The sequence below is a fragment of the Symsagittifera roscoffensis genome, chromosome 2 (assembly GCF_963678635.1).
Source record: "Symsagittifera roscoffensis chromosome 2, txSymRosc1.1, whole genome shotgun sequence".
NCBI lineage: Eukaryota > Metazoa > Xenacoelomorpha > Acoela > Convolutidae > Symsagittifera > Symsagittifera roscoffensis.
The window spans coordinates 14586952-14614780 of record NC_087063.1 but is presented as its reverse complement, the minus strand read 5'-3'; the positions used below and the strand labels follow the sequence as shown (position 1 = coordinate 14614780).

Genomic DNA, 27829 nt, shown 5'->3' with positions numbered 1-27829 from the left:
AGATTAACATTCATAAACAGGTCCTTGTCATTGAGTTGTGTGGCCAACTAGTCGACAGTTTTACGAAAAGGACAGCTGAGTTGTTTTTTAGCCCAATTTATATAGTAATGTTTGATAATACATTGCAAATAAATTGCTGAAATTGGCTAGTTAGTAAAGTGCATGATTGAACCTATTAGCTTTTCACGGGAATCCCTCATAACAGAATGACCGAAAGGCGGAAATGTACAATAAGCTCACCAGAATCGAGTTTTAAAATATGAAAGCTTGTATGGCAAATCATTCAGAGTTTTAAGCGACTTAAGAGTTTGTTTGGCTTAAAGATTTCTGTTATTAGGACCTTCTGTGACGAGAACAAAGCACGCATTTTCAGCTTATGAAGCGTATGATCCCTTTTTCCCTTTTGGGGGATAACTTGCCTGCAGCTTGAAGTCTTTATTTGATTCTGATTGGTTCCAATGGATAACCAGTACTTGCTGTGAGTGTCTGAGCGCGCTGTGTAATTTTTCGCTCGCGGTATCACGAATCAGACTCCGAGTTTTGTTTCTCATGAATTCGGAAATCTGTTTCCGCAGGGATTAAAAGAAGAAGAAGAAGAATTTATGTCTTCAGACAATTAAATGCAAAAATACAGAAAATGAAGAAACACATTTTTAATAAAGAACTAAATGCAAAAAAAATAGTCAAGATATAAAAATCAGTGTTAATTAATGTTTTTGTTGTAAAAAACTACCTTTTCTTTTCGGAAGTAATTTTTCAAACCTGTTTTTTATACACAATTTTATCATCATTCGCAAGAAAAATGTATTTGTAACGACATTTAACTCGAAATATTCAAATTTAATTGCACATTGTTTGCAGATGTCCTCAAATTGTGGCTTAGTTTTGACGATCAGTCCATAACCCTTCTTTAACAATCACCTGTTGAGTTACAGCTGTGGAGCAAAACAGCTCCAAAAGTTAGCACCAAGTACCAAACCAGTTGAACCTCTCAAATTAGTTCTCTATCTCACTCTTTTATTTAGTCTCTCTTTGTATTTCAAAAGGGGAGCTTAGGCTAATCTGGGCAAAACATTGACTAGAGCAGTCTCCGTATGATCTTGATCCTAACCCAGTGGTGGTCGGATCTTTTAGAAATTGAACCCTTTTTAGGAAATCTTTCCTATTAATCCTTTCGCTTGCAATTTGTAGTGCGAATTTGATATGGAATCATTTGAAATAAATAGGCAGAAGTACTAAGCACTCCGATTTTTCACTCCATTCAAAAATGATCAAAATTTAGAATGTTTCTAAAGTTTTCGGCAACGCTCTGATTTGTACATGCAACTGAAGAAAAACATTTTTGTTAGAAATTTTTAACCTAGTGTTTTCTGCTCGAAAAATTGCAAGTTTCAAATAACTGAAAAGCGAGTTTAAGTAGAATTAATTTAGCAGAATATAAATCAATCATTTCAGATTTTTTTTTCCAGAAAGTCTGGAAGTTGAATTTTCAAATACCCCATTTAAGAGGTTTTCTAAAAATATTCACATAATTTCTGGGCCGAGTGAAGAGGTGTAGGTATAACGTGACAAATGGTTTCACCTGTGCAAAACACCTTTCATTGGTTTGTACCGAAGATTAAATCGTAGCAGTCATTGGAATTCATTGAAAGTCATGCAACGTTTGGCTATTTTCATTTTCCCAACAACTTTTCCCATGTAGCAATTTCAATCACACTCGAACCCAAAAACACTTTGAGAAGGGTTTCAGATTTAACAAGGCCTGTCATACATTAAATTGGCTATTTACACTAATACCTTTTGTGCATTAATACTTGTATGCTTTTGTATTGTTGCGAGTTCTGAAACTAACTTTTCCTGTCTTATTCCTGAGATTTCCTTTGAGTACTTCGAACTCTAAGCTTGACATAAAACGTCTTTACTTCTACCAATCTCTCGACTGTAGGTTGTATTTGTTTTTAAACAGAAGCGCCCGTGTTTTGAGATAGTATCCTCTCTTTTCTTCTGTTTATCTCATTATACAAAATGTCTCACAAAACTTACTATAATTGAAAACATCAATTTAAGCGTCAAAATGAGCCAAAACTTAGCTATGACTTGTTTTTAACAGAATAATCATTGATTGCAATTTACGACGTGTTTAAACAACCAAAGACATTTTTACGTTTACTTGAAACTAAAATCATTCACTGCCGGTCTAGATTTGCTTTTTAAGACCCTCAGATTTATTTAATATTCGACTAACCTGCACTCTTTTATTACCTTTCCGCTTCCCATAATCTCACTTGTACATTAAAAACATGAAAATTATGAAGTCGACCAAAATTCACACTTTTCCCAAAAACTGCAGTTTAATTCTTATTTTTTCCACTTTTTTATTCACTTTACCTCAAAATATTCGAGGTAAAATTGTGATCGATCACTCAACTTGGGAAAAAGACAGCGATTTTATTTTACTTGACAATGGCGAAACTATAAAGCTAAAACACGACCCCTGCAAAGCTTCAAGCTATATCGGCGACATACCTCTCACAGATAACGAGTTTGACCTCTTTTTCGAGCGAACTTTGACCCCTCAGAATGTCACAATGGATAAAAGTCCCTTTCACATGCAAGACGGAAGTCCGAACACCAGGACACATTTTAATCACACGTCAAGTCTGTCTAGTTTTAATCAAACTTCTAACGTCAATGTGACCAAAAATTCTGACGCGAGGCTGCGACAAAATAATTCCCGAAGCTCTTTAATCCGAAATCCGCTGACCGAGAAGGTAATTTATTCCGAATCAAATGACGTGCTGCCGAGCGTAAGCTCCGAATACATTGGAGACGATCCAAATATCGAAGAGTTACAAAATGACGATGTGTTACGTAATGACGAGGAGCCGACTCTAAGTCGTTCACGCCGAGCTGCCACCTCGTTGAAGGAACGACTTTGGCCGAATGGAATTATCCCTTATGTAATCGAAGGAAATTTCACAGGCGAACAGCGTGCTATGTTTAAGCAAGCGATGCGTCATTGGGAAAATCATACGTGTATTACATTCGTAAAACGAACCTCGGAACCCGATTATATCGTGTTCACGCATCGTTCGTGTGGGTGCTGCTCGTACGTCGGCAGAAAAGGCGACGGGTCCCAAGCCGTGTCAGTCGGTAAAAACTGCGACAAGTTTGGAGTTGTTGTTCACGAGTTAGGTCACGTTGTCGGTTTCTGGCACGAACATACTCGACCAGATCGGGATCTCTACATAACGGTCAAATATGAAAACATCATGGAAGGTCAACAATATAATTTCGAGAAGCTCAAAAAAGATGCAATCGATTCGCTTGGTGAACCGTATGATTACGGAAGCATAATGCACTACTCGGCTAATACGTTTTCTAAAAATGGATACTTGCCGACAATCGAGACTTCGGACCGTCTGACAGGGAAACCGAGAAATATTGGACAGCGTCAGGGCTTAAGTGAAGGAGATATTCGTCAGACGAAGAAACTCTACGGGTGCAAGTTATGCGGTCGCAGTCTGTTGGAATCTGAAGGTGTTTTCACATCGCCAAGGTATCCCGAAGCATACGATGATCATCTCGACTGTGAGTGGAGGATTTCGGTCACCTCGGGTGAAAAAATTGGTCTAAATATTTCGGATTTTGACCTGAGAGCGGACAGTTCTTGCGAGTATGAGTACCTTGAAATTAGAGATGGTCATTATCATAACTCGAGGCTGCTCGGAAGGTACTGTGACAAACGACCTTTTCCAGACTATTTTCTGAAGAGCTCAGGTGATCGTCTCTGGATCAAATTCAAGGCAAGACCTTATTAATATGCACATATATGCAACAACATTGGCGATAGAGTAATCAGTTTTGCAAGTAAAATTTTAAAATTTTGTCTGAAAACATCAGTTTAAAGGTTTTGGTTATTCAAGTTCAAAATATGAGGAACTGTCATAAATCTGCAGAACGCTCATTTAAGAAAGAGTGTTCTGCTGAATACTTTGAGGAATAATTTTTTAAGACAATTTTGTGATTGCCGCGTTTTCCAATGCAGACATCTCACCACATAATCGAGGCTCCCTATCGCAAACGGCGTGGCTTCAAAGCGGGTTACTACTCAATCTGCGGAGGTACAATCGTCGCTTCAAACGGCACCATTCAATCTCCGAACTTCCCCGACAACTACAAGAACAGCAAAGAGTGCAAATGGCGAATAGTCAGCGACTACGACAAGCGAATTGGACTGAGGTTCATCAGTTTCGACATCGAGTACCAAGATGACTGCAAGTATGACTTCTTGGACATACATGGTGTGGCAGGAGCAACGAACAGTCTCCAGTTTTGCGGGCAGGAATTGCCGGCGCCTGTGAGGTCGCAAGGAAGGGAACTAGAAATCATTTTCAAGTCGGATAGCTCCATTAACAAAGGTCAGTATAGCCAAAACCAGTTTTGCCTAACCGGAAGAGTTGTGAGCAAATCTGTGCACATTTCAGTAATTAATTTGCATTTTGTTCATTTCTAGACTTGAGTTTCCTGGTAAGTGTGAATAAAAAATTACTCCCGAAGTTAACCAGGAAACTCTAATTTTGATTCATAGAAAAGAGGTATTTTATTGATGGCTTATTGTTCAATTTTATTCAATTTTTTCACATTCACTAGGAAATTTTTTTCGAGTGGCTGAATCAGCGTAGAATTTTTTTTCAACAAATGTGTTTAAACTGACAAATCTGTTCGTTATTTTCTCCCAAAAACTTTCATTTCTAACTTAATCTCATGGCATTCTTCAAAATTGAGTGTTACATATCCGCAGGCATGTTTTTGAAAGAACTGGGTAGTTTTTGAGCACTTTTTGGAAGGTTTTGACAATAAATGCAATTATGCAATTTTTTGGCGCGCGTTCTGCATCAAAATTAGCCAAAAATGCCCTTAGGGTCGGTCGACCGGAAGTGGCTGTCGTAAAATAGCACTAAAGGGGGACCTTTTGGTTGGTCAAGGCGTCGAATTCTTGAAAGAAAAGCCCCCCCCCCCCCCCCCTAAATCTGACCCTTTTTAAATTTTGTTTGTTTCAGTATATCTTTTTGAGATTACGTGCTCATAGCACTGTGTTTACAAGTTGTAACAATTTAAAGTAGTGGAATTCCGATTTTCAGATTGGCGTTAAAAATGACTTCAATGAAATGCAATTTAGCACGAAGCGGTTCCGCGCTCCAAAAATTTTCAGTTTGTTGGTCAAAAACCCCAGTTTTTCTTTAAGACTACGTGTCTCAGGTTATGTCTAGATCATAGTATTTTTTGTTTTTAAGGAGCTCGGCTTTTTAAAACGCCAACTTGTAAAAGATCCTGAATTAAGTTTCAGAATGTAACCTTTGTCCCTTCAGAAATATATATCCTGCTAGACATGACCTAATGTCACTTTTCAGTTCGGCTTAAGTCTGGTACCCAGATTAAGATAAACTAAATGGATAATCTCCAGTTTGTTTTTCTGATATCGAATGTTGAATAAACAGACCAAGTTCTAAGGTTTCAGTGCTTGCTGTAATTCTTGAAAAAAGAGTTATCTTCATATAGATTCAAGTCGTTCCATCTAGTTTTGTCTGTTTTGATTTTTTGGATCTCTTTAAGTATTTCCCCCCATTGCAGATTTGTTACTAGGTACCATAATGGGAAACAGATGAAGAGATCCAATTTTTTAAAATTCTGATCACTATTGGATATAACAAGATTTATAAGTCAAAATTGTGTTTTATAAGACTGGCAGAAGCAACAAAGTTCCATTCTGCTCTTGAATATTTTGTCATATTTTTTTTTGAATTGTTCAAAATATTCTTTGAAAAGTCTCACGAGAAGCTAATTGCCGGTTTCATAATAGGAAAACTTTGCAGCACTTGCGATGCACAAAACCACCGAATTGAGAAAATTGACAAAACGCCAAAAAAACAACACCCGAAATTTTCAAGTGTTTGTTTCAAACTGAAACTTATTTTGATGAAAACTTGGGGCAAAACACAACAACCAGTTTTGAACTAGCTTGAAAAATTCGAAGTGCGCTAAACATAGCTCTACCATATAGTCAGTGCAAAAAAAAGTCAAAAAAAAATTCTGCAAAAATTAAGTGAAAAAGTTACTTGAAAATATAGCTTGGGAAAACTACAGCTACAAAACTTCATGGTTGTATCGTTTGAAATTCCTAAACAGCCTTAAAAACAATTGGAACTCATGCACCAAGCGGCAACAAAAGCGACAAATTTTGGGCCGAAACCTGTTGAGCCGAACACAAAACTATTGTTATAAAAAGTTTTCTAAAATTTAAAAGTTTTTACGACCCATCCATACTGAAGCACATAGTCACATACGAATGCATTTTGCCCTCGAAATTATGTAATATAAGCTGACTTAGCCGAAATAACAACCTGCTTAAGTTTCTAGAAAAACCAAAAAAATGAAAAAAAGAATAACCAGACTTGCTAAATTAACAAATTACTGAATTTTCAGTTATGGTAAAAATCTGTTTTAATTGGAACAAAAAGTTGCTTTAAAAAGTAAGTTACGATAAAGCTACCAGGGATTTAAAAATGTGCATTTAAAAAAACGGAAAATGAACCGACAGAAACTTGGACGAAAGCCACGAACCCGAAAAAATTTGAGATTTTAAAAAAATGATAATTTACAACCTAGAACAGCCTTTAGCTACTTACTATTTAAAATATTTAGTTTTAATTGAATTTGAGCATGTCAGAATTGATAATTACCATCCCTACTAAACTGTCCATTGTGTGAACGGGGAAAAAGTGTAAAGGTAAACAACCGAAAAGATCCGACGAAACCATTTTCTCTCTAAAGAGCTAGTATATTGGGAAATAGCCGAGATTTTCCTTACCACATGTATTTTGTAAGTTGAAGAGTTATGATGTCATATTTTTTGCTAAAATTAATCCATTGTTTCGAAGAAAAATATAAATAAAAGAACGATTTGCAGTGGTAGTGGTCGAGAAAGTCTTTATTTTTTGCCCAGCAACGAGTATTAGCTAGTATTTTACCTACACTTGCCTTCAGAATGGAGTTTTTGAACTCCTTTTACCTCTGTTTGTTTTTACTCTTATTTTGCCGAGATGGAATCTCTTATGAGTTTATCTCCAAATTGAACAGAAGTAAGAGATTGTGAAATAGATTGGACCTTTGATCTGAAAATAAGTTCAACAAGTTGTTATTCTGTTAAATTATTTGGCATTTATTAATGACGGACAAAGCAAAATCAGAATGAGCTTTTAAAGCCTGATAGTGCAAACCTAATGATATTATGTTCTTATATGTTATATTAGAGTTTAAATCTACATGCAATTTTTCTGGACTGTGGAAAAGTTTAACTTGTTTTTTTTTTCAAGGTGGCTTCTCACTCGAGTTTTTCCCCGAAGTAAACGAGTGTATGGAAAACAATGGAGGATGCATGCACACATGCGTTGACACGGTCGGTAGCTACCAGTGCGAGTGCAACATCGGATTCCAACTCGGACCCGACGGGAAAACATGCGAGTCGGCTTGTGGCGGCTACATTCTCGTTAACGAGAAGTGTGGCGACGAAACGAACCCGCTTGGTGCTCCGGGCGAGAAGTGTATTCCAAGTGGAACTATCAGCTCGCCTGGATTCCCAAACATGTATCCAAATAATAAGCACTGCATATGGAACTTGATGGCGCCTGCTCATTACAAAATTACAATCGAGTTTGAGGAGTTTCAAGTGAGTTGTATTAAATTTACAAAAAAATATACATACTACAAACACGGATAGCCGGTTACTGTGCAAGTAGCACAGAAGGTTCCGACCATAGTCCTAAAAAACACACAAAAATTGTTTTTTGTGCGTGGTCTGATAAAAATTCTGGACGAAAAAAATAAATAACTTAGGCATATTCGACATTCATAGTAAAATAGGCCGATTGGAAAACAGTATTTGTAGAAAAATGACAAAAAAAACAATAAAAAATTGTTATAAAAATTCAAAAAAATTTTTCCATTTTTTTTGGCAGAAAGTTTTTGACATTACGAGGCTAAACTGTGTATTTTGTGAACAGTTAGCGGATTCTGCAGCAAGGACGCTCCTTTTGTTCTTCTTTTGTTCTTTCATTTTCTTTGAGTATTTCAACTAAATTTAAGCATGTTTAAAATATTGTCTCTGGATTCCATAGACCTAAAACACCAAATCGTGCGTCTATGCAGTCCACAGTTTGGACTCGTAACGGAATTTTGAAGTTTTTGAATCCTAAATTGGCTTTTAAAACACCAAAAACTAACAACTCCAGTAAAACTAATCTTTCACAGCTAAATTAAGCAGAAATAAGCATTTATAAGCCTGCTTAGTCTCACCTTGTTAGCTTGAAATTAGACCAAAACAAATTTCAATTTTTTTAGTTTTTCTCGACTTTGAGAAATTAGTTTCAAATTTTTTAATGTCGTTTGAATCACGACTGAAAGGGTTTTAATATGATATATCACTCGAACAACTCCGATGATTATTTGTGGTACCTGATTTTGCGTGGAAAACAAAAATAAACAAGGATATCCGGCTACTGTGCAGGTGGCACAGAATGTTCCGACCATAGTCTTTAAAAATAGAACAAAAAAGTAATTTCAAATTATACTCGTTTTTTCTTTGTGGTGTGATGAAAGGATTTGAAGGAAAAAACTAGGGCTTAGGCATATTGGACAGTCATGCTGAAATAAGCGAATTGGAAAACAATTTTTATAGAAAAATGACTAGGAAAACAAAAAAAAACTGAGCTAAAATAGTCAAAAGAGGCAAATGTTAGCCGATTAAACCTACGTTTAACCGCTTAAGTTAAGCAATTATCAGCTTTTTAACTATTAAAATAATCTATTGTAAGCCTGCTCGCTCACTCGAAATTAGACGAAAATGAAAGTTTTCAAACAGGTTTTTCTCGACACCGGGAACATTTTTAGATTTTTTAATGTAGTTCGAATCACGATTGAAAGGGCTGGAAAATGATATATCACTTAGTTCTCTCCGATGATTATTTGTGGCAGCTGATTTTGCGTGGAAATCAAAAAATAGAAAAAAAGCTAAATAGCTAAAACACACATGAATTCAAAGTACCTCGCCATATTTCAAATAGTCGGAACAAGAAAAAAAATTAATAAAGAAAAAACTAAAACACACCCGAATACAAAGATCCTCTCCATTTTCCAAACGGTCGGAACAAAAAAATAACAAAAAAAAATTAAAACACCCGAATACAAAGTTCCTCCACAAATTACGAATGGTCGGAACAAAAATTTACATATTACAAAAGATAAGATGGAAATGTAGCATCTCGCATTCCCTTTCAAATTTTTCGATAGTGATGATAATCATTTTGAGCTCATTTTAGAACAAAATTGAAATTTTAGCCCGAAGTTTTCATAAACAAGTTGCTCCTGCCAAGTTATGTGTTTTTTTTTCTCTGGCAATTATGACGATTGTGTTTTTTCAGGCTTTAAACCAATCCAACAATCACCGAACAAAAAATTAAGAAACAACTAAGGGTGCTTGAAGAAAAAAATAGACGTTCTCCTTGATACTTGATAGACACCTTACTAGTCTGCAACAAGAGGCAACAAATATAGTTGTAACAAACAGAAATTTTGGCGGTGGGGCGATAAATCATTGGAGAGAGGCTGCGGAATATGCTGCTGCTTGTATCCATATTGAATTTTTTCAGCTGGAGGGAACTACTCAGTGCAAGTATGACTACATGATGGTAAAGAGTAGTCTCACCGACAGCAGTCCCCCCGACGGCAGTTTCTGTGGGGACGAGAAGCCCAGTGCATACACCTCAGAGTCTCACAGTTTGCAACTCATCTTCCATACTGACGACTCCATCGAGAAAAAGGTCAGCTAGCTAGTCCCCCCTACATTCCAGGGGGCCAGGGGGTATGTTCAAGACAGAGTGACCGATTGGGCAAAAATTGTTTAACCAACTAAATCCTTTAAATTAATACACTTGCGATAGCAAGTGTCTTATAAAAGGGAACAAGGTTTTAATCTAATCTATTTGTAATCCTATGAACTGTCAGGTGAACTCATTGTTGCTGCAGTGATAATAGTTAGTGTTTTAAAGCTCTGTTGAAGTCTTGTATTCGGTTGAAGTCTTGTATTCATGCAAGTGTTGGTTCCGACAACTGGAAATTCGGAGGAACTTTTGTGATGGGTTAGATTTCTTTTGTTTTCATCGCAAAATGAGGTTACACAAATGCTAATCGGAATAGGTCAAATGGTATAACATTTTAAAGCTTTTCCATTCGTGATTGAATGACTTGTGTCCAAAAAAAGTGTCGAGCAGTTTGAAATTTTTGACGTTGTCTATTTTCGAGCCCAAAAAGCAAGCGAACAGGCTTATTATAGACTTAGTTTTCGCCATCTTGGGAATAAAACATGTTGAAAAATTGGTATTGAAACTAGTTAGAAGGTGCAATTTTGTTTTGGGATATTTCATTTGAAAAGATTGAATCATTTGAATCCAAACTCATTGAAGGTTTGACTACGTTTCTATTTAACAAGAGTTACATGCAAGCCCACCCACACAATATGTCAAAACAAATTACATATTTTCAGTATAGCAAAAGGAACATCAAACAACGGAAACGGTAAAAAACAGTTCAAGTCACCAGGCAGTGTAACAAAATTTTCGATTGAGAGCTCTTAAGTCGGGTGCTTTCGACCGCTCGTCTTTCAAAAGCAAAACTGCTTTTGGTTTTGGATTGTTTTCAGTTAATGACATACTTCACAATGATTAAAAAAAAATCGGACAGGAATGGGATTCGTACCCACGCACACATTCGTGTCTCAGAAATCTCGATTGAGAAGTCTTCTTGTGTCTGGCGCCTTAGACCGCTCGGCCATCCTGCCTGGTGACTTGACCTGTACTTTACCGTTTCCGTTGTCTGATGTTCCTTTTCGTTTTTTGAATGGTTCAAAACGTAATTTGTTTTGACATATTGTTTCAATTTTTTGGAATTTCTTTTTCAAAATTATTAATTGATCATCAAGAACTTTTTTTGTCATTGGAAAAAACTGCGTTCCACGAGATGCATCATTTTGAGTTTTCTGTTCTGACAGATGTGAACGTTGAACCCACGAAGACTCTTGTGTAACAAAAATTCCGATCGAGAGCTCTTAAGTCGGGTTTTCAAGACCGCTTGGCTTTCAAAAGCAAAACTGCCTTTGATTTTGCATTGTTTTTAACTTATGAGATAGTCACAAAGATTAAAAACATCTGACAGGAGTGGGATTTGTACCCACGCACACATTTGTGTATCAGAAAGCTCGATTGAGACCGCTATGCTGCTTTCTGACAGGAGTGGGATACGTACCCACGCACACATTTGTGTACCAGTAAGCTCGATTGAGACCGCTATGCCATCCTGCCTGGTAACTTGCACTGTACATTACCGTTTGGGTTGTTTGCTGTTGTTTTTGCTATTTTGAATGGAATTTCAGTTTTAAAATTATTAATTGATCATTGACAACTAACTTTGTCATTGCGAAAAAATGCATTTCACCAGATGCATCATTTTGATTTTTCTGTTCTGACACGGGCGTGTTTTGAACCCACGCACATTCTTGTGTAACAAAAATTTCGATCGAGAGCTTTTAAGTCGGGTTCTCTAGACCGCTTAGCTTTCAAAAGCAAAACTGCCTTTGATTTTGCATTATTTTCAACTTCATGAGATACTTCGCAATGCTTAAAAACTTCTGACAGGAGTGGGTTTTGAATCCACGCGCACATTCGTGCACCAGAAATCTCGAGTGGGAAGTTTTCTTGAGTCTGGCGCCGTAGACCGCTCGGCCATACTGCCTTGTAAATTATACTGTACATTACCGTTTGGGTTTTTTGCTGTTGTTTTTGCCATTTGAACGGTTCAAATACGTAATTTGTTTTGAAATTAATTCAATTTTTTGGAATTTCATTTTTAAAAATATTAATTGATCATCGACAACTAACTTTGCCTTTGCCAAAAATTGCATTTCACGAGATGAATCATTTTGATTTTTCTGTTCTGTTAGTGGTGGTTTTTGAACCCATGCACATTCTTGTGTAAAAAAAATTTTGATCGAGAGCTTTCAAGTCGGGTTCTTTAGACTGCTTGACTTTCAATAGCAAAATTGCTTTTGATTTAGCATAGTTTTTTTCTTGAGATACTTCACATTGCTTTAAAACATCTGACAGGAGCGGGACTCGAACCCACTCTCACATTCGCGTAACAGAAATCTAGACTGAGAAATCTTTTTGAGTCTGGCGCCTCTGACGGCTCGGTCACTCTGCCTGGTGAGTTGCACTGTTCATTACCATTTGCTTTGTTTGCGGTTTTTTTGGCCAATTTGAATGGTTCAAATACGTAATGTAATTTGACATACTGTTATAGTTAGTAGCAAAAAGTTCGGGCAGACAAAATTAATTAAAAAGAGCCATTGACCTATTTCGGAAAATTTTTGCATGCAACATCTATTTGTTCAGTTGGATTTCGTGCCTCAAGGTTGTCCGACAAAAGAAATTGCTTGCAAAAATTTGTCAAAATGTTACGATTGCTCTTTTTAATCAATTGTGTCTTTTCGAACTTTTTGCAACTCTCTATACAAGTTTTTTTCGGAAACTACTTTTAAAATTTTTAATTGATCAACTAGAACTAACTTTGTCATTGCAAAATATTGCATTTCACGAGATGCATCTTTTTGAAATTTCTACTCTGACAGGAGTGCGTTTTCAACCCACCCACACTCTTGTAAAAAAAAATTCGTGTACCAGAAATCTCGATCGAGAAGTCTTCTTGTGTCTGGCGCCTTAGACCTCTCGGCCATCCTGCCTGGTGACTTCCACTGTACATTGCCGTTTGGGTTGTTTGCTATTGTTTTTTTCATTTTGAATGGTTCAAATACGTTATTTGTTTTGACACTTTGTTTCAGCATTTTGGAATCTGATTTTCAATTTTGTTAAGTGATCAACGAGAACTAACTTTGTCCTTGCAGAAAAATTGCATTTCAAGAGATGTATCATTTTGATTTTTCTGTTCTGTTAGTGGTGGTTTTTGAACCCACGCATATTCTTGTGTAACAAAGATTTCAATCGAAAGCTCTTAAGTCTTGCCCTTTTACCTCTCGTTTTTCAAAAGCAAAACTGCTTTTGATTTTGCATTGTTTTCACTTCATGAGATACTTCACATTACTTAAAAACATTTGAGAGAAGCGGTACTCGAACCCACGCACACATTCGCGTACCAGGAATCTCGACTGAGAAATCTTTTTGAGTCTGGCGCCTCTGACGGCTCGGCCATTCTGCCTGGTGAGTTGCACTGTTCATTACCGTTTGCTTTGTTTGCGGTTTTTTTTTGGCCAATTTGAATGGTTCAAATACGTAATGTAATTTGACATATTGTTATAATTAGTAGCAAAAAGTTCGGACAGACAAAATTAATTAAAAAGAGCCATTGACCTAATTCGGAAAATTTCTGCATGCAACATCTATTTGTTCAGTTGGATTTCGTGCCTCAAGGTTGTCTGACAAAAGAAATTGCTTGCAAAAATTTGTCAAAATGTTACGATTGCTCTTTTTAATCAATTGTGTCTTTTCGAACTTTTTGCAACTCTCTATACAAGTTTTTTTCGGAAACTATTTTTAAAATTTTTAATTGATCAACTAGAACTAACTTTGTCATTGCAAAAAATTGCATTTCACGAGATGCATCTTTTTGATATTTCTGCTCTGACAGGAGTGCGTTTTCAACCCACCCACACTCTTGTAAAAAAAATTCGTGTACCAGAAATCTCGATCGAGAAGTCTTCTTGTGTCTGGCGCCTTAGACCTCTCGGCCATCCTGCCTGGTAACTTCCACTGTACATTGCCGTTTGGGTTGTTTGCTATTGTTTTTGTCATTTTGAATGGTTCAAATACGTTATTTGTTTTGACATTTTGTTTCAGCATTTTGGAATTTGATTTTCAATTTTGTTAAGTGATCAACGAGAACTAACTTTGTCCTTGCAAAAAAATTGCATTTCAAGAGATGCATCATTTTGATTTTTCTGTTCTGTTAGTGGTGGTTTTTGAACCCACGCACATTCTTGTGTAACAAAGATTTCAATCGAAAGCTCTTAAGTCTTGTCCTTTTACCCCCCCTTTTTTTTTAAAAGCAAAACTGCTTTTGATTTTGCATTGTTTTCACTTCATGAGATACTTCACATTGCTTAAAAACATTTGAGAGGAGCGGTACTCGAACCCACGCACACATTCGCGTACCAGGAATCTCGACTGAGGAATCTTTTTGAGTCTGGCGCCTCTGACGGCTCGGCCATTCTGCCTGGTGAGTTGCACTGTTCATTACCGTTTGCTTTGTTTGCTGTTTTTTTGGCCAATTTGAATGGTTCAAATACGTAATGTAATTTGACATATTGTTATAATTAGTAGCAAAAAGTTCGGACAGACAAAACTTAGTAAAAAGAGCCATTGACCTATTTCGGAAAATTTCTGCATGCAACATCTATTTGTTCAGTTGGATTTCGTGCCTCAAGGTTGTCTGACAAAAGAAATTGCATGTAAACATTTGTCAAAATGGTACGAATGCTCTTTTTAATGGATTGTGTCTTTTCGAACTTTTTGCAACTCTCTATACAAGTTTTTTTCGGAAACTTTTTTTAAAATTGTTATTTGATCAACTAGAACTAACTTTGTCATTGCAAAAAATTGCATTTCACGAGATGCATCATTTTGATATTTCTGCTCTGACAGGAGTGGGTTTTCAACCCACCCACACTCTTGTAAAAAAAATTTCGTTTACCAGAAATCTCGATCGAGACGTCTTCTTGTGTCTGGCGCCTTAGACCTCTCGGCCATCCGGCCTCGTAACTTCCACTGTACATTGCCGTTTGGGTTGTTTGCTGTTGTTTTTGTCATTTTGATTGGTTCAAATACGTTATTTGTTTTGACACTTTGTTTCAGCCTTTTGGACTCTGATTTTCAATTTTGTTAAATGATCAACGAGAAATAACTTTGTCATTGCAAAAAATTTGCAGTTCAACAGATGCATCATTTCGATTTTTCTGTTCTGACAGGTGCAGGTTTTGAAACCACGCACACTCTCGTGTAACAAAAGTTAAAGTTTATAAGTCTTGTCCTTATACCGCTCGGCTTTCAAAAGCAAAACAGTTTTTGGTTTTGCATGGTTTTTCATTCATGAGATACTTCACAATGCTTAAAAACTTCTGACAAGAGTGGTATTTGAACCCACGCAGACATTCGTGTACCAGAAATCTCGATCGAGAAATCTTCTTGTGTCTGGCGCCTTAGACCTCTCGGCAATCCTGCCTGATAACTTGAACTGTACTTTACCATTTGGGTTGTTTGCTGTTGTCCTTGCCATTTTGAATGGTACAAATACGTAGTTTGTTTTGACATATTGCTTAAACATTTTGGAATTGGATTTTCAAAATTTTTAATTGATCACCGAGAACTAACTTTGTCCTTGCAAAAAAATTGCATTTCAAGAGATGCATCATTTTGATTTTTCTGTTCTTGTTAGTGGTGGTTTTTGAACCCACGCACATTCTTGTGTAACAAAGATTTCAATGGAAAGCTTTTAAGTCTTGTCCTTATACCTCTCGATTTTCAAAAGCAAAACTGCCTTTGATTTTGCATTGTTTTCACTTCATGAGATACTTCACATTGCTTGAAAACATTTGAGAGGAGCGGTACTCGAACCCACGCACACATTCGCGTACCAGGAATCTCGACTGAGAAATCTTACTGAGTCTGGCGCCTCTGACGGCTTGGCCATTCTGCCTGGTGAGTTGCACTGTTCATTACCGTTTGCTTTGTTTGCGGTTTTTTTTGGCCAATTTGAATGGTTCAAATACGTAATGTAATTTGACATATTGTTATAATTAGTAGCAAAAAGTTCGGACAGACAAAATTCATTAAAAAGAGCCATTGACCTATTTCGGAAAATTTTTGCATGCAACATCTATTTGTTCAGTTGGATTTCGTGCCTCAAGGTTGTCTGACAAAAGAAATTGCATGTAAAAGTTTGTCAAAATGGAACGATTGCTCTTTTTAATTAATTGTGTCTTATCGAACATTTTGCAACTCTCTATACAAGTTTTTTTCGGAAACTATTTTTAAAATTGTTAATTGATCAACTAGAACTAACTTTGTCATTGCAAAAAATTGCATTTCACGAGATGCATCATTTTGATATTTCTGCTCTGACAGGAGTGGGTTTTCAACCCACCCACACTCTTGTAAAAAAATATTCTTGTACCAGAAATCTCGATCGAGAAGTCTTCTTGTGTCTGGCGCCTTAGACCTCTCGGCCATCCTGCCTGGTAACTTCCACTGTACATTGCCGTTTGGGTTGTTTGCTGTTGTTTTTGTCATTTTGATTGGTTCAAATACGTTATTTGTTTTGACACTTTGTTTCAGCCTTTTGGACTCTGATTTTCAATTTTGTTAAATGATCAACGAGAAATAACTTTGTCATTGCAAAAAATTTGCAGTTCAACAGATGCATCATTTCGATTTTTCTGTTCTGACAGGTGTAGGTTTTGAAACCACGCACACTCTCGTGTAACAAAAGTTAAAGTTTATAAGTCTTGTCCTTATACCGCTCGGCTTTCAAAAGCAAAACAGTTTTTGGTTTTGCATGGTTTTTCATTCATGAGATACTTCACAATGCTTAAAAACTTCTGACAAGAGTGGTATTTGAACCCACGCAGACATTCGTGTACCAGAAATCTCGATCGAGAAATCTTCTTGTGTCTGGCGCCTTAGACCTCTCGGCGATCCTGCCTGATAACTTGAACTGTACTTTACCATTTGGGTTGTTTGCTGTTGTTCTTGCCATTTTGAATGGTACAAATACGTAGTTTGTTTTGACATATTGCTTAAACATTTTGGAATTGGATTTTCAAAATTGTTAATTGATCACCGAGAACTAACTTTGTCCTTGCAAAAAAATTGCATTTCAAGAGATGCATCATTTTGATTTTTCTGTTCTTGTTAGTGGTGGTTTTTGAACCCACGCACATTCTTGTGTAACAAAGATTTCAGTGGAAAGCTCTTAAGTCTTGTCCTTATACCTCTCGATTTTCAAAAGCAAAACTGCCTTTGATTTTGCATTGTTTTCACTTCATGAGATACTTCACATTGCTTGAAAACATTTGAGAGGAGCGGTACTCGAACCCACGCACACATTCGCGTACCAGGAATCTCGACTGAGAAATCTTACTGAGTCTGGCGCCTCTGACGGCTTGGCCATTCTGCCTGGTGAGTTGCACTGTTCATTACCGTTTGCTTTGTTTGCGGTTTTTTTTGGCCAATTTGAATGGTTCAAATACGTAATGTAATTTGACATATTGTTATAATTAGTAGCAAAAAGTTCGGACAGACAAAATTCATTAAAAAGAGCCATTGACCTATTTCGGAAAATTTTTGCATGCAACATCTATTTGTTCAGTTGGATTTCGTGCCTCAAGGTTGTCTGACAAAAGAAATTGCATGTAAAAGTTTGTCAAAATGGTACGATTGCTCTTTTTAATTAATTGTGTCTTTTCGAACTTTTTGCAACTCTCTATACAAGTTTTTTTCGGAAACTATTTTTAAAATTGTTAATTGATCAACTAGAACTAACTTTGTCATTGCAAAAAATTGCATTTCACGAGATGCATCATTTTGATATTTCTGCTCTGACAGGAGTGGGTTTTCAACCCACCCACACTCTTGTAAAAAAAATTTCTTGTACCAGAAATCTCGATCGAGAAGTCTTCTTGTGTCTGGCGCCTTAGACCTCTCGGCCATCCTGCCTGGTAACTTCCACTGTACATAGCCGTTTGGGTTGTTTGCTGTTGTTTTTGTCATTTTGATTGGTTCAAATACGTTATTTGTTTTGACACTTTGTTTCAGCCTTTTGGACTCTGATTTTCAATTTTGTTAAATGATCAACGAGAAATAACTTTGTCATTGCAAAAAATTTGCAGTTCAACAGATGCATCATTTCGATTTTTCTGTTCTGACAGGTGTAGGTTTTGAAACCACGCACACTCTCGTGTAACAAAAGTTAAAGTTTATAAGTCTTGTCCTTATACCGCTCGGCTTTCAAAAGCAAAACAGTTTTTGGTTTTGCATGGTTTTTCATTCATGAGATACTTCACAATGCTTCAAAACTTCTGACAAGAGTGGTATTTGAACCCACGCACACATTCGTGTACCAGAAATCTCGATCGAGAAATCTTCTTGTGTCTGGCGCCTTAGACCTTTCGGCGATCCTGCCTGATAACTTGAAGTGTACTTTACCATTTGGGTTGTTTGCTGTTGTTCTTGCCATTTTGAATGGTACAAATACGTAGTTTGTTTTGACATATTGCTTAAACATTTTGGAATTCGATTTTCAAAATTGTTAATTGATCACCGAGAACTAACTTTGTCCTTGCAAAAAAAATGCATTTCAAGAGATGCATCATTTTGATTTTTCTGTTCTGGTTAGTGGTGGTTTTTGAACCCACGCACACTCTTGTGTAACAAAGATTTCAATGGAAAGCTCTTAAGTCTTGTCCTTATACCTCTCGATTTTCAAAAGCAAAACTGCTTTTGATTTTGTATTGTTTTCACTTCATGAGATACTTCACATTGCTTAAAAACATTTGAGAGGAGCGTTACTCGAACCCACGCACACATTCGCGTACCTGGAATCTCGACTGAGAAATCTTACTGAGTCTGGCGCCTCTGACGGCTTGGCCATTCTGCCTGGTGAGTTGCACTGTTCATTACCGTTTGCTTTGTTTGCGGTTTTTTTTTGGCCAATTTGAATGGTTCAAATACGTAATGTAATTTGACATACTGTTATAATTAGTAGCAAAAAGTTCGGACTGACAAAATAAATTAGAAAGAACCATTGACCTATTTTGGAAAAATTTTGCATGCAACATCTCTTTGTTCAATTAGATTTTGTGCCTCAAGGTTGTCTGACAAAAGAAATTGTATGTAAATTTTGTCAAAATGGTACGAATGCTCTTTTTAATGGATTGTGTCTTTTCGAACTTCTTGCAACTCTCTATACAAGTTCTTGGAAACTATTTTTAAAATTGGTAGTTGATCAACTAGTACTAATTTTGTCATTGCAAAAAATTGCATTTCACGAGATGCATCATTTTGATATTTCTGTTCTGACAGGGGTGGGTTTTGAACCCATCCACACTCTTGTAAAAAAAAAATCGTGAACCAGAATTTTCGATCGAGAAGTCTTCTTGTGTCTGGCGCCTTAGACCTCTCGGCCATCCTGCCTGGTAACTTCCACTGTACATTGCCGTTTGGGTTGTTTGCTGTTGTTTTTGTCATTTTGATTGGTTCAAATACGTTATTTGTTTTGACACTTTGTTTCAGCCTTTTGGACTCTGATTTTCAATTTTGTTAAATGATCAACGAGAAATAACTTTGTCATTGCAAAAAATTTGCAGTTCAACAGATGCATCATTTCGATTTTTCTGTTTTGACAGGTGTAGGTTTTGAAACCACGCACACTCTCGTGTAACAAAAGTTAAAGTTTATAAGTCTTGTCCTTATACCGCTCGGCTTTCAAAAGCAAAACAGTTTTTGGTTTTGCATGGTTTTTCATTCATGAGATACTTCACAATGCTTCAAAACTTCTGACAAGAGTGGTATTTGAACCCACGCACAAATTCGTGTACCAGAAATCTCGATCGAGAAATCTTCTTGTGTCTGGCGCCTTAGACCTCTCGGCGATCCTGCCTGATAACTTGAACTGTACTTTCCCATTTGGGTTGTTTGCTGTTGTTCTTGCCATTTTGAATGGTACAAATACGTAGTTTGTTTTGACATATTGCTTAAACATTTTGGAATTCGATTTTCAAAATTGTTAATTGATCACCGAGAACTAACTTTGTCCTTGCAAAAAAATTGCATTTCAAGAGATGCATCATTTTGATTTTTCTGTTCTTGTTAGTGGTGGTTTTTGAACCCACGCACACTCTTGTGTAACAAAGATTTCAATGGAAAGCTCTTAAGTCTTGTCCTTATACCTCTCGATTTTCAAAAGCAAAACTGCCTTTGATTTTGTATTGTTTTCACTTCATGAGATACTTCACATTGCTTAAAAACATTTGAGAGGAGCGTTACTCGAACCCACGCACACATTCGCGTACCTGGAATCTCGACTGAGAAATCTTACTGAGTCTGGCGCCTCTGACGGCTTGGCCATTCTGCCTGGTGAGTTGCACTGTTCATTACCGTTTGCTTTGTTTGCGGTTTTTTTGGCCAATTTGAATGGTTCAAATACGTACTGTAATTTGACATACTGTTATAATTAGTAGCAAAAAGTTCGGACTGACAAAATAAATTAGAAAGAACCATTGACCTATTTTGGAAAAATTTTGCATGCAACATCTCTTTGTTCAATTAGATTTTGTGCCTCAAGGTTGTCTGACAAAAGAAATTGTATGTAAAATTTGTCAAAATGGTACGAATGCTCTTTTTAATGGATTGTGTCTTTTCGAACTTATTGCAACTCTCTATACAAGTTTTTTTCGGAAACTACTTTTAAAATTTTTAATTGATCAACTAGTACTAATTTTGTCATTGCAAAAAATTGCATTTCACGAGATGCATCATTTTGATATTTCTGTTCTGACAGGGGTGGGTTTTGAACCCATCCACACTCTTGTAAAAAAAAATTCGTGAACCTGAATTTTCGATCGAGAAGTCTTCTTGTGTCTGGCGCCTTAGACGTCTCGGCCATCCTGCCTGGTAACTTCCACTGTACATTGCCGTTTGGGTTGTTTGCTGTTGTTTTTGTCATTTTGATTGGTTCAAATACGTTATTTGTTTTGACACTTTGTTTCAGCCTTTTGGACTCTGATTTTCAATTTTGTTAAATGATCAACGAGAAATACCTTTGTCATTGCAAAAAAATTGCAGTTCAAGAGATGCATCATTTCGATTTTTCTGTTCTGACAGGTGTAGGTTTTGAAACCAGGCACACTCTCGTGTAACAAAAGTTAAAGTTTAGAAGTCTTGTCCTTATACCGCTCGGCTTTCATAAGCAAAACAGTTTTTGGTTTTGCATGGATTTTCATTCATGAGATACTTCTCAATGATTAAAAACATCTGACAGGAGTGGGATTTGAACCCACGCTCACATTGGTGTATCAGAAATCTCGATCGAGAAATCTTCTTGTGTCTGGCGCCTTAGACCTCTCGGCGATCCTGCCTGATAACTTGAACTGTACTTTACCATTTGGGTTGTTTGCTGTGGTTCTTGCCATTTTGAATGGTTCAAATACGTAGTTTGTTTTGACATATTGCTTAAACATTTTGGAATTGGATTTTCAAAATTGTTAATTAATCACCGAGAACTAACTTGGTCATTGCAAAAAAATGCATTTCACGAGATGCATCCTTTTGATTTTTCTGCTCTGACAGGGGTAGGTTTTGAACCCACTTACACTTTGTGTATCAAAATTTTCGATCGAGAGCTCTTAAGTCGGATGCTTTAAACCGCTCGGCTTCCAAAAGCAAAACTGCTCTGATTTTGCATTGTTTTTTATTCATGAGATACGTCACAATCCATAAAAACATCTGTCAGGAGTGGGAATCGAAGCCCCGCACACATTCATGTACCGGTAATCTCGTTTCAGAATTGTTCTTGAGTCTTGCGCTTTAGACCGTTCGGCTATCCTGCCTGGTGACTTGTGCTGTGCATTACCGTTTGGTTTGTTTGCTGTTGTTTTTGCTATTTTGAATGGTTGAAATACATAATTTATTTTTACATATTGTTTCAAATTTTAGGAAGTTGGTTTTCAAAATTGTTAATTGATCACCAAGAACTTTTACTGTCATTGCAAAAAACTGCATTCCCTGAAATGCACCATTTTGATTTTTCTGTTCTGACAGAAGTGGGTGTTGAACCCACGTACACACATTGTGTAACAAAATTTTTGATCGAGAGCTTCTGAGTCGGGTGCTGTAGACCGCTTGGCGTTCAAAAGCAAAACTGCTTATGGTTTTCCATGGTTTTTTATTCATGAGATTTTTCACAATGCTTAAAAACTTCTGAATTCGAACCCACGCACACATTCGTGTATCAGAAATCTCGATCGAGAAGTTTTCTTGAGTCTGTTGCCTTAGACCGCTCGGCCAACATGCCTGGTAACTTGTACTGTACATAACCGTTTGGGTTGTTTGCTGTTGTTTTTGCCATTTGAATGGTTCAAATACGTATTTTTTTTTACATAGTTTCAAATTTTTGGAATTTGATTTTCAAAAGTGCTAATTGATCATCAAGAATTATATTTGCCATTGCAAAGGGTTGCATTTCATGAGATGCATGATTTTGAGTTTTTTCCTCTGTCAGGGGTAGGTTTTGAACCCACACACACACATTGTGTAACACAATTTTCGATCGAGAGCTTCTAAGTCGGGTGCGTTAGACCGCTTGGCGTTCAAAAGAAAAACAGCTTTTCATTTTGCGTTGTTTTCAATTCACTATGCTTAAAAACATCTGACAGGAGTGGGATTCGAATCCACGCACACGTTCTTGTACCAGAAATCTCAAGCGAGAAGTTTTCTTGAGTCTGGCACCTTAGACCACTCGGCCACCCTACCTGGTAACTTGCCCTGTACCTTTTCGTTTGGGTTGTTTGCTGTTGTTTTTAGCATTTTGAAAGATTCAAATATGTTATTTGTTTTGACATTTTGTTTCAACTTTTTGAAGTCTGATTTTCAATATTGTTAATTGAGAACTAACTTTATCAGTGCAAAAAAATGCATTTCAAGAGATGCATCATTTCGATTTTTTGGTTTTGACAGTTGTAAGTTTTGAAACCACGCACAATTTTCTGTAACAAAAACTTCGATCGAGACCTCTCAAGTCGGGTCCTTATACCGCTCGGCTTTCAAAAGCAAAACTGCTTTTGATTTTTTACTGTTTTTAATTCATGAGATACTTCTCAATGATTAAAAACATCTGACAGGAGTGGGATTTGAACCCACGCACACGTTCTTGTACCAGAAATCTCAAGCGAGAAGTTTTCTTGAGTCTGGTACCTTGGACCACTCGGCCACCCTACCTGGGAACTTGCCCTGTACATTACCGTTTGGGTTGTTTGCTGTTCTTGTTGCCATTTTGAATGGTTCAAATACGCAAATTGTTCTGACATGTTATTTCAAGTTTTAGAAATTTGATTTTCTCAGTTGTTTATTGATCAGCGAAAACAAATCTGTCAATGCAAAAAAAGAGATGCATCATTTAAATTTTTGTGTTCTGACAGGGGTAGGTTTTGAACTCACGCACACTCTTTGTGTACCAGAAACATCTTTGAAGAAGTGTTCTTGAGGCTGGCGCCGTATACGGCTCGGCCATCCTGCATGGTTACTTGAACTGTTCTTAATCGCTTACGTTGTTTGATGGTCCTTTTGCCATTTTGAATGATTCTAATACGCAATTTCTTTGGATTTTTTTTCAAATTTTTGGAATTTGATTTTAAAAATTTTCACACTTTCGTTTCAACTTTTTGGAATCTGATTTTCAATATTGTTAATTGATCAACGAGAACTAACTTTGTCATTGCAAAAAAATGCAATTCAAGAGATGCATCATTTCAATTTTTGTGTTCTGACAGGGGTAGGTTTTGAACTCACGCACACTCTTGTGTAATAAAATTTTCGATCGAGAGCTCCAAGTCTGGTCCTTATACCGCTCGGCTTTCTAAAGCAAAACTGCTTTTGATTTTGCATTGTTTCTTTTCATGAGATACTTCACAATACTTAAAAGCATCTGACAGGAGTGTGATTCGAACCTACGCAAACATTTGTGTACCAGAAACATCTTTGAAGAAGTGTTCTTGAGGCTGGCGCCGTATACGGCTCGGCCATCCTGCCTGGTTACTTTAACTGTTCTTAATCGTTTACGTTGTTTGATGGTCCTTTTGCCATTTTGAATGGTTCAAATACGCAATTTCTTTGGATATTTTTTTTTCAAATTCTTGGAATTTCATTTTCAAAATTGGTAATTGATCAACGAGAACTAACTTTGTCATTTTAAAAAATTGCATTTCTTGAGATGCATCTTTTCGGTTTTTGTGTTCTCACAGGGGTAGGTTTTGAGCCCACACACACTCTTGTGTAACAAAAAATTCGATCGAGAGCTCTCAAGTCGGGTCCTTATACCGCTCGGCTTTCAAAAGCAAAACTGTTTTTGATTTCGCATTGTTTTTAATTCATGGCATACTTCGCAATGTTAAAAACATCTGACAGGATTGGGATTCGAACCCACGCTCACATTCTTGTACCAGAAATCTCGATCGAGAAGTTTTCTTGAGTCTGGTGCCTTAGACCGGTCGGCCATCCTCCCCGGTAACTTGCACTGTATATTACCGTTTGGGTTGTTTGCTGTTGTTTTTGATATTTTGAATAATTCTAACACGCAATTTGGAGTTTGCTTTTCATAATTGTTAATTGATAAGCGCGAACTAACTTTCGAATTCTTTTAAATCGGGTGCTTTTAGACCACTCGGCTTTCAAATGCAAAACTGCGTTCGATTTTTAATTTTTTTTTATTCCATGAGACACTTCACCATACTTGAAAAAATCTGTCAGGAGTTGGGTTCGAACCCATGCACACATTCGTGTACCAGAAATCTCGGTTTAGATGTTTGTTTAAGTCTGGCGCCTTAGAACGCTGGCCCATCCTGCCTGGTAAGTTGTTCTGTACATTATCGTTTGGGTTGTTTGCTGTTGTTTTTGCCATTTCGAATGGTTCATATACGTAATTTGTTTTGACATGTTGTTTCAAATTTTTTGACTTTCTTTTTCAAAATTATTAATTGCTCATCGACAACTAACTTTGTCATTGCAAAAAAATTGAATTTCAAGAGATGCATCACTTCGATTTTTCTGTTCTGACAGATGTAGGTTCTAAACCCACGCACACTGTCGTGCAACAAAATTTTCGATCGAGAGCTTTTAAGTTTTGTCCTGATACCGCTCGGCTTTCAAAAGCAAAACTGCTTTTGGTGTTGTTTTGCATTTTGAACGGTTCAAATACGTAATTTGTTTAGACAGATTGCTTCAATTTTTTTGGAATTTCATTTGTCAAATTTTTAATTGATCGTTGACAACTAACTTTGTCATTGCAAAAAATTGCATTCCAAGAGATGCAACATTTCGATTTTTCTGTTCTGACAGATGTAGGTTTTGAACTCACGCACACTCTCGTGTAACAAGAAATGCGATCGAGAGCTCTTAAGTCTTGTCCGTATACCGCTCAGCTCTCAAAAGCAAAACTGCTTTTGGTGTTGTTTTGCCATTTTGAACGGTTCAAATATGTAATTTGTTTTGACATATTGCTTCAATTTTTTGGAACTTCATTTTTCAAATTATTAATTGATCATTGACAACTAACTTTGTCATTGCAAAAAAATTGCATTCCAAGAGATGCATCATTTTGATTTTTCTGTCCTGACAGATGTAGGTTTTGAACCCCCGCACAATCTCGTGTAACAAAGATTTCGATTGAGAGCTCTTAAGTGTTGTTTTTAGACCGTCTGGCTTTCAAAAGCAAAACTGCTTTTGTTTTTGCATTGTTTTTAATTCATGAGATACTTCGCAACGCCTAAAAAACTTCTGACAGCAGTGGGATTTGAACCCACGCACACGTTCGTGTACCTGAAATCTCGAGCGAGAAGTTTTCTTGTGTCGGGCGCCTTAGACCGCTCGGCCAACCTGCCTTGTAAATGCAACTGTACATTACCGTTTGGCTTGTTTGGTGTTGTTTTGCCATTTTGAATGGTTCAAATACGTATTTTGTTTTGACGTATCGTTTCAAATTTTTAGAATTTCCTTTTTAAAGTTATTTATTGATCATCGGCAACCAACTTTGTCAATGCAAAAAAGTGCATTTCACGAGATGCATCAACTTGATTTTTGTGTTCCGACAGGGGTAGGTTTTGAAGCCAAGCACACTCTGGTGTAACAAAAGTTTCAATCGATCGATCGAGAGCTCTCAAGTCGGGTCCTTATACTGCTCGGCTTTCAAAAGCAAAACTGCTTTTGATTTTTCAATCTTTTTAATTCATAAGATACTTCGCAATGCCTAAAAACTTCTGACAGGAGTGGGATTTGAACGCACGCACACATTCGTGTACAGGAAATCTCGAGCGCGAAATTTTCTTGAGTCTGGTGCCTTAGACCGCTCGGCCATCTTGACTTGTAAATTGTAAGGTACATTACAGTTTGTGTTGTTTGCTGTTGTTTTGCGCCATTTTGAATGGTTCAAATACGTAATTTGTTTTGACATATCGTTTCAATTTTTTGGAATTTCATTCTTGAAGTTATTAATTGATCATCGACAACCAACTTTGTCAATGCAAAAACGTGCTTTTCACGAGATGCTTCGTTTTGATTTTTCTGTTCTGACAGGGGTAGGTTTTGAACCCAAGCACACTCTGGTGTAACAAAAATTTCGATGGAGAGCTCTTAAGTCTTGTCCTTATACCGCTTGGCTTTCAAAAGCAAAACTGCTTTTGGTTTTGCATTGTTTTTAATTCATGAGATACTTCGCAATGCTTAAAAACTTCTGATCGGAGTGGGTTTGAACCCGCACACATTCGTGGCCCAGAAATCGCGAACGAGTAGTTTTCTTGAGTCTGGCGCCTTAGACCTCTCGGCCATCCTGCCATGTAAATTGTCCTGTACATTACCGTTTGGGTTGTTTTGCCATTTTGAACATTTCAAATACGTAATTTGTTTTGAAATATATCTTCAATTTTTTGGAATTTCATTTTTCAAATTAACAATTGATCATCGACAACTAACGCTGTCATTGCAAAAAATGCATTTCAAGAGATGCATCAGTTCGATTTTTCTGTCCTGACAGATGTACGTTTTGAACCCTCGCACATTCTCATCTCGATCGAGAGCTCTTAAGTCTTGTCTTTATACCGCTTGGCTTTCAAACGCAAAACTGCTTTTGGTTTTGCATTGTTTTTAATTCATGAGATACTTCGCAAATGCTTAAAACTTCTGACAGGAGTGGGATTCGAACCCACGCACACATTCGTGTACCAGAAATCTCTGGCGTCTTAGACCTTTCGGCCATCCTGCTTTGTAAAAAGTACTGTACATTACGGTTTGGGTTGTTTGCTGTTGTTTTGCCATTTTGAAAGAATCAAATACGTAATTTGTTTTGACATATCGTTTCAAATTTTTGGAATTTCATTTTAAAAGTTATTTATTGATCATCGACAATCAACTTTGTCAATGCAAAAAAGTGCATTTCACCAGATCCATCAATTTGATTTTTGTGTTCTGACAGGGGTAGGTTTTGAACCCAAGCACACTCTGGTGTAACAAAAGTTTCGATCGAGAGCTCTCAAGTCGGGTCCTTATACCGCTCGGCTTTCAAAAGCAAACTTGCTTTTGCTTTTGCATTCTTTTTAATTCATGAGATACTTCGCAATGCTTAGAAATTTCTGACAGGATTGGGATTTGAACCCACGCACACAGCCGTGTACCAGAAATCTCGGGCGAGAAGTTTTTCTTGAGTCTGGCGCCTTAGACCGCTCGGCCATCCTGCCTTGTAAATTGTAGTGTACATTACTGTAAATTGTAGTGTACATTACAGATTGGGTTGCTTGCTGTTGTTTTGCCATTTTGAATGGTTCAAATACGTAATTTGTTTTGACGTATCGTTTCAAATTTTTGGAATTTCATTTTTGAAGTTATTAATTGATCATCGACAACCAATTTCGTCAATGCAAAAAAGTGCATTTCACGAGATGCATCATTTT

At 36.9% G+C, this 27829-nt stretch overlaps 2 protein-coding genes across 3 annotated transcripts in view; both read left to right on the top strand.

Annotated features, from left to right (window-relative positions):
- LOC134839038 (doublecortin domain-containing protein 1-like) overlaps positions 1-27829 on the top strand; it is a 196256-nt gene that overhangs the window by 30604 nt on the left and 137823 nt on the right. The window lies entirely within an intron of this gene.
- LOC134840762 (tolloid-like protein 2) overlaps positions 1431-27829 on the top strand; it is a 103621-nt gene continuing 77222 nt past the window's right edge. Inside the window, exons 1-4 of the mRNA XM_063856789.1 lie at positions 1431-3806; positions 4049-4421; positions 7377-7729; positions 9708-9878. Of these exons, the coding sequence (XP_063712859.1) occupies positions 2301-3806; positions 4049-4421; positions 7377-7729; positions 9708-9878 (2403 nt within the window). The 5' untranslated portion in view covers positions 1431-2300. The remainder of the gene's footprint in view (positions 3807-4048; positions 4422-7376; positions 7730-9707; positions 9879-27829) is intronic.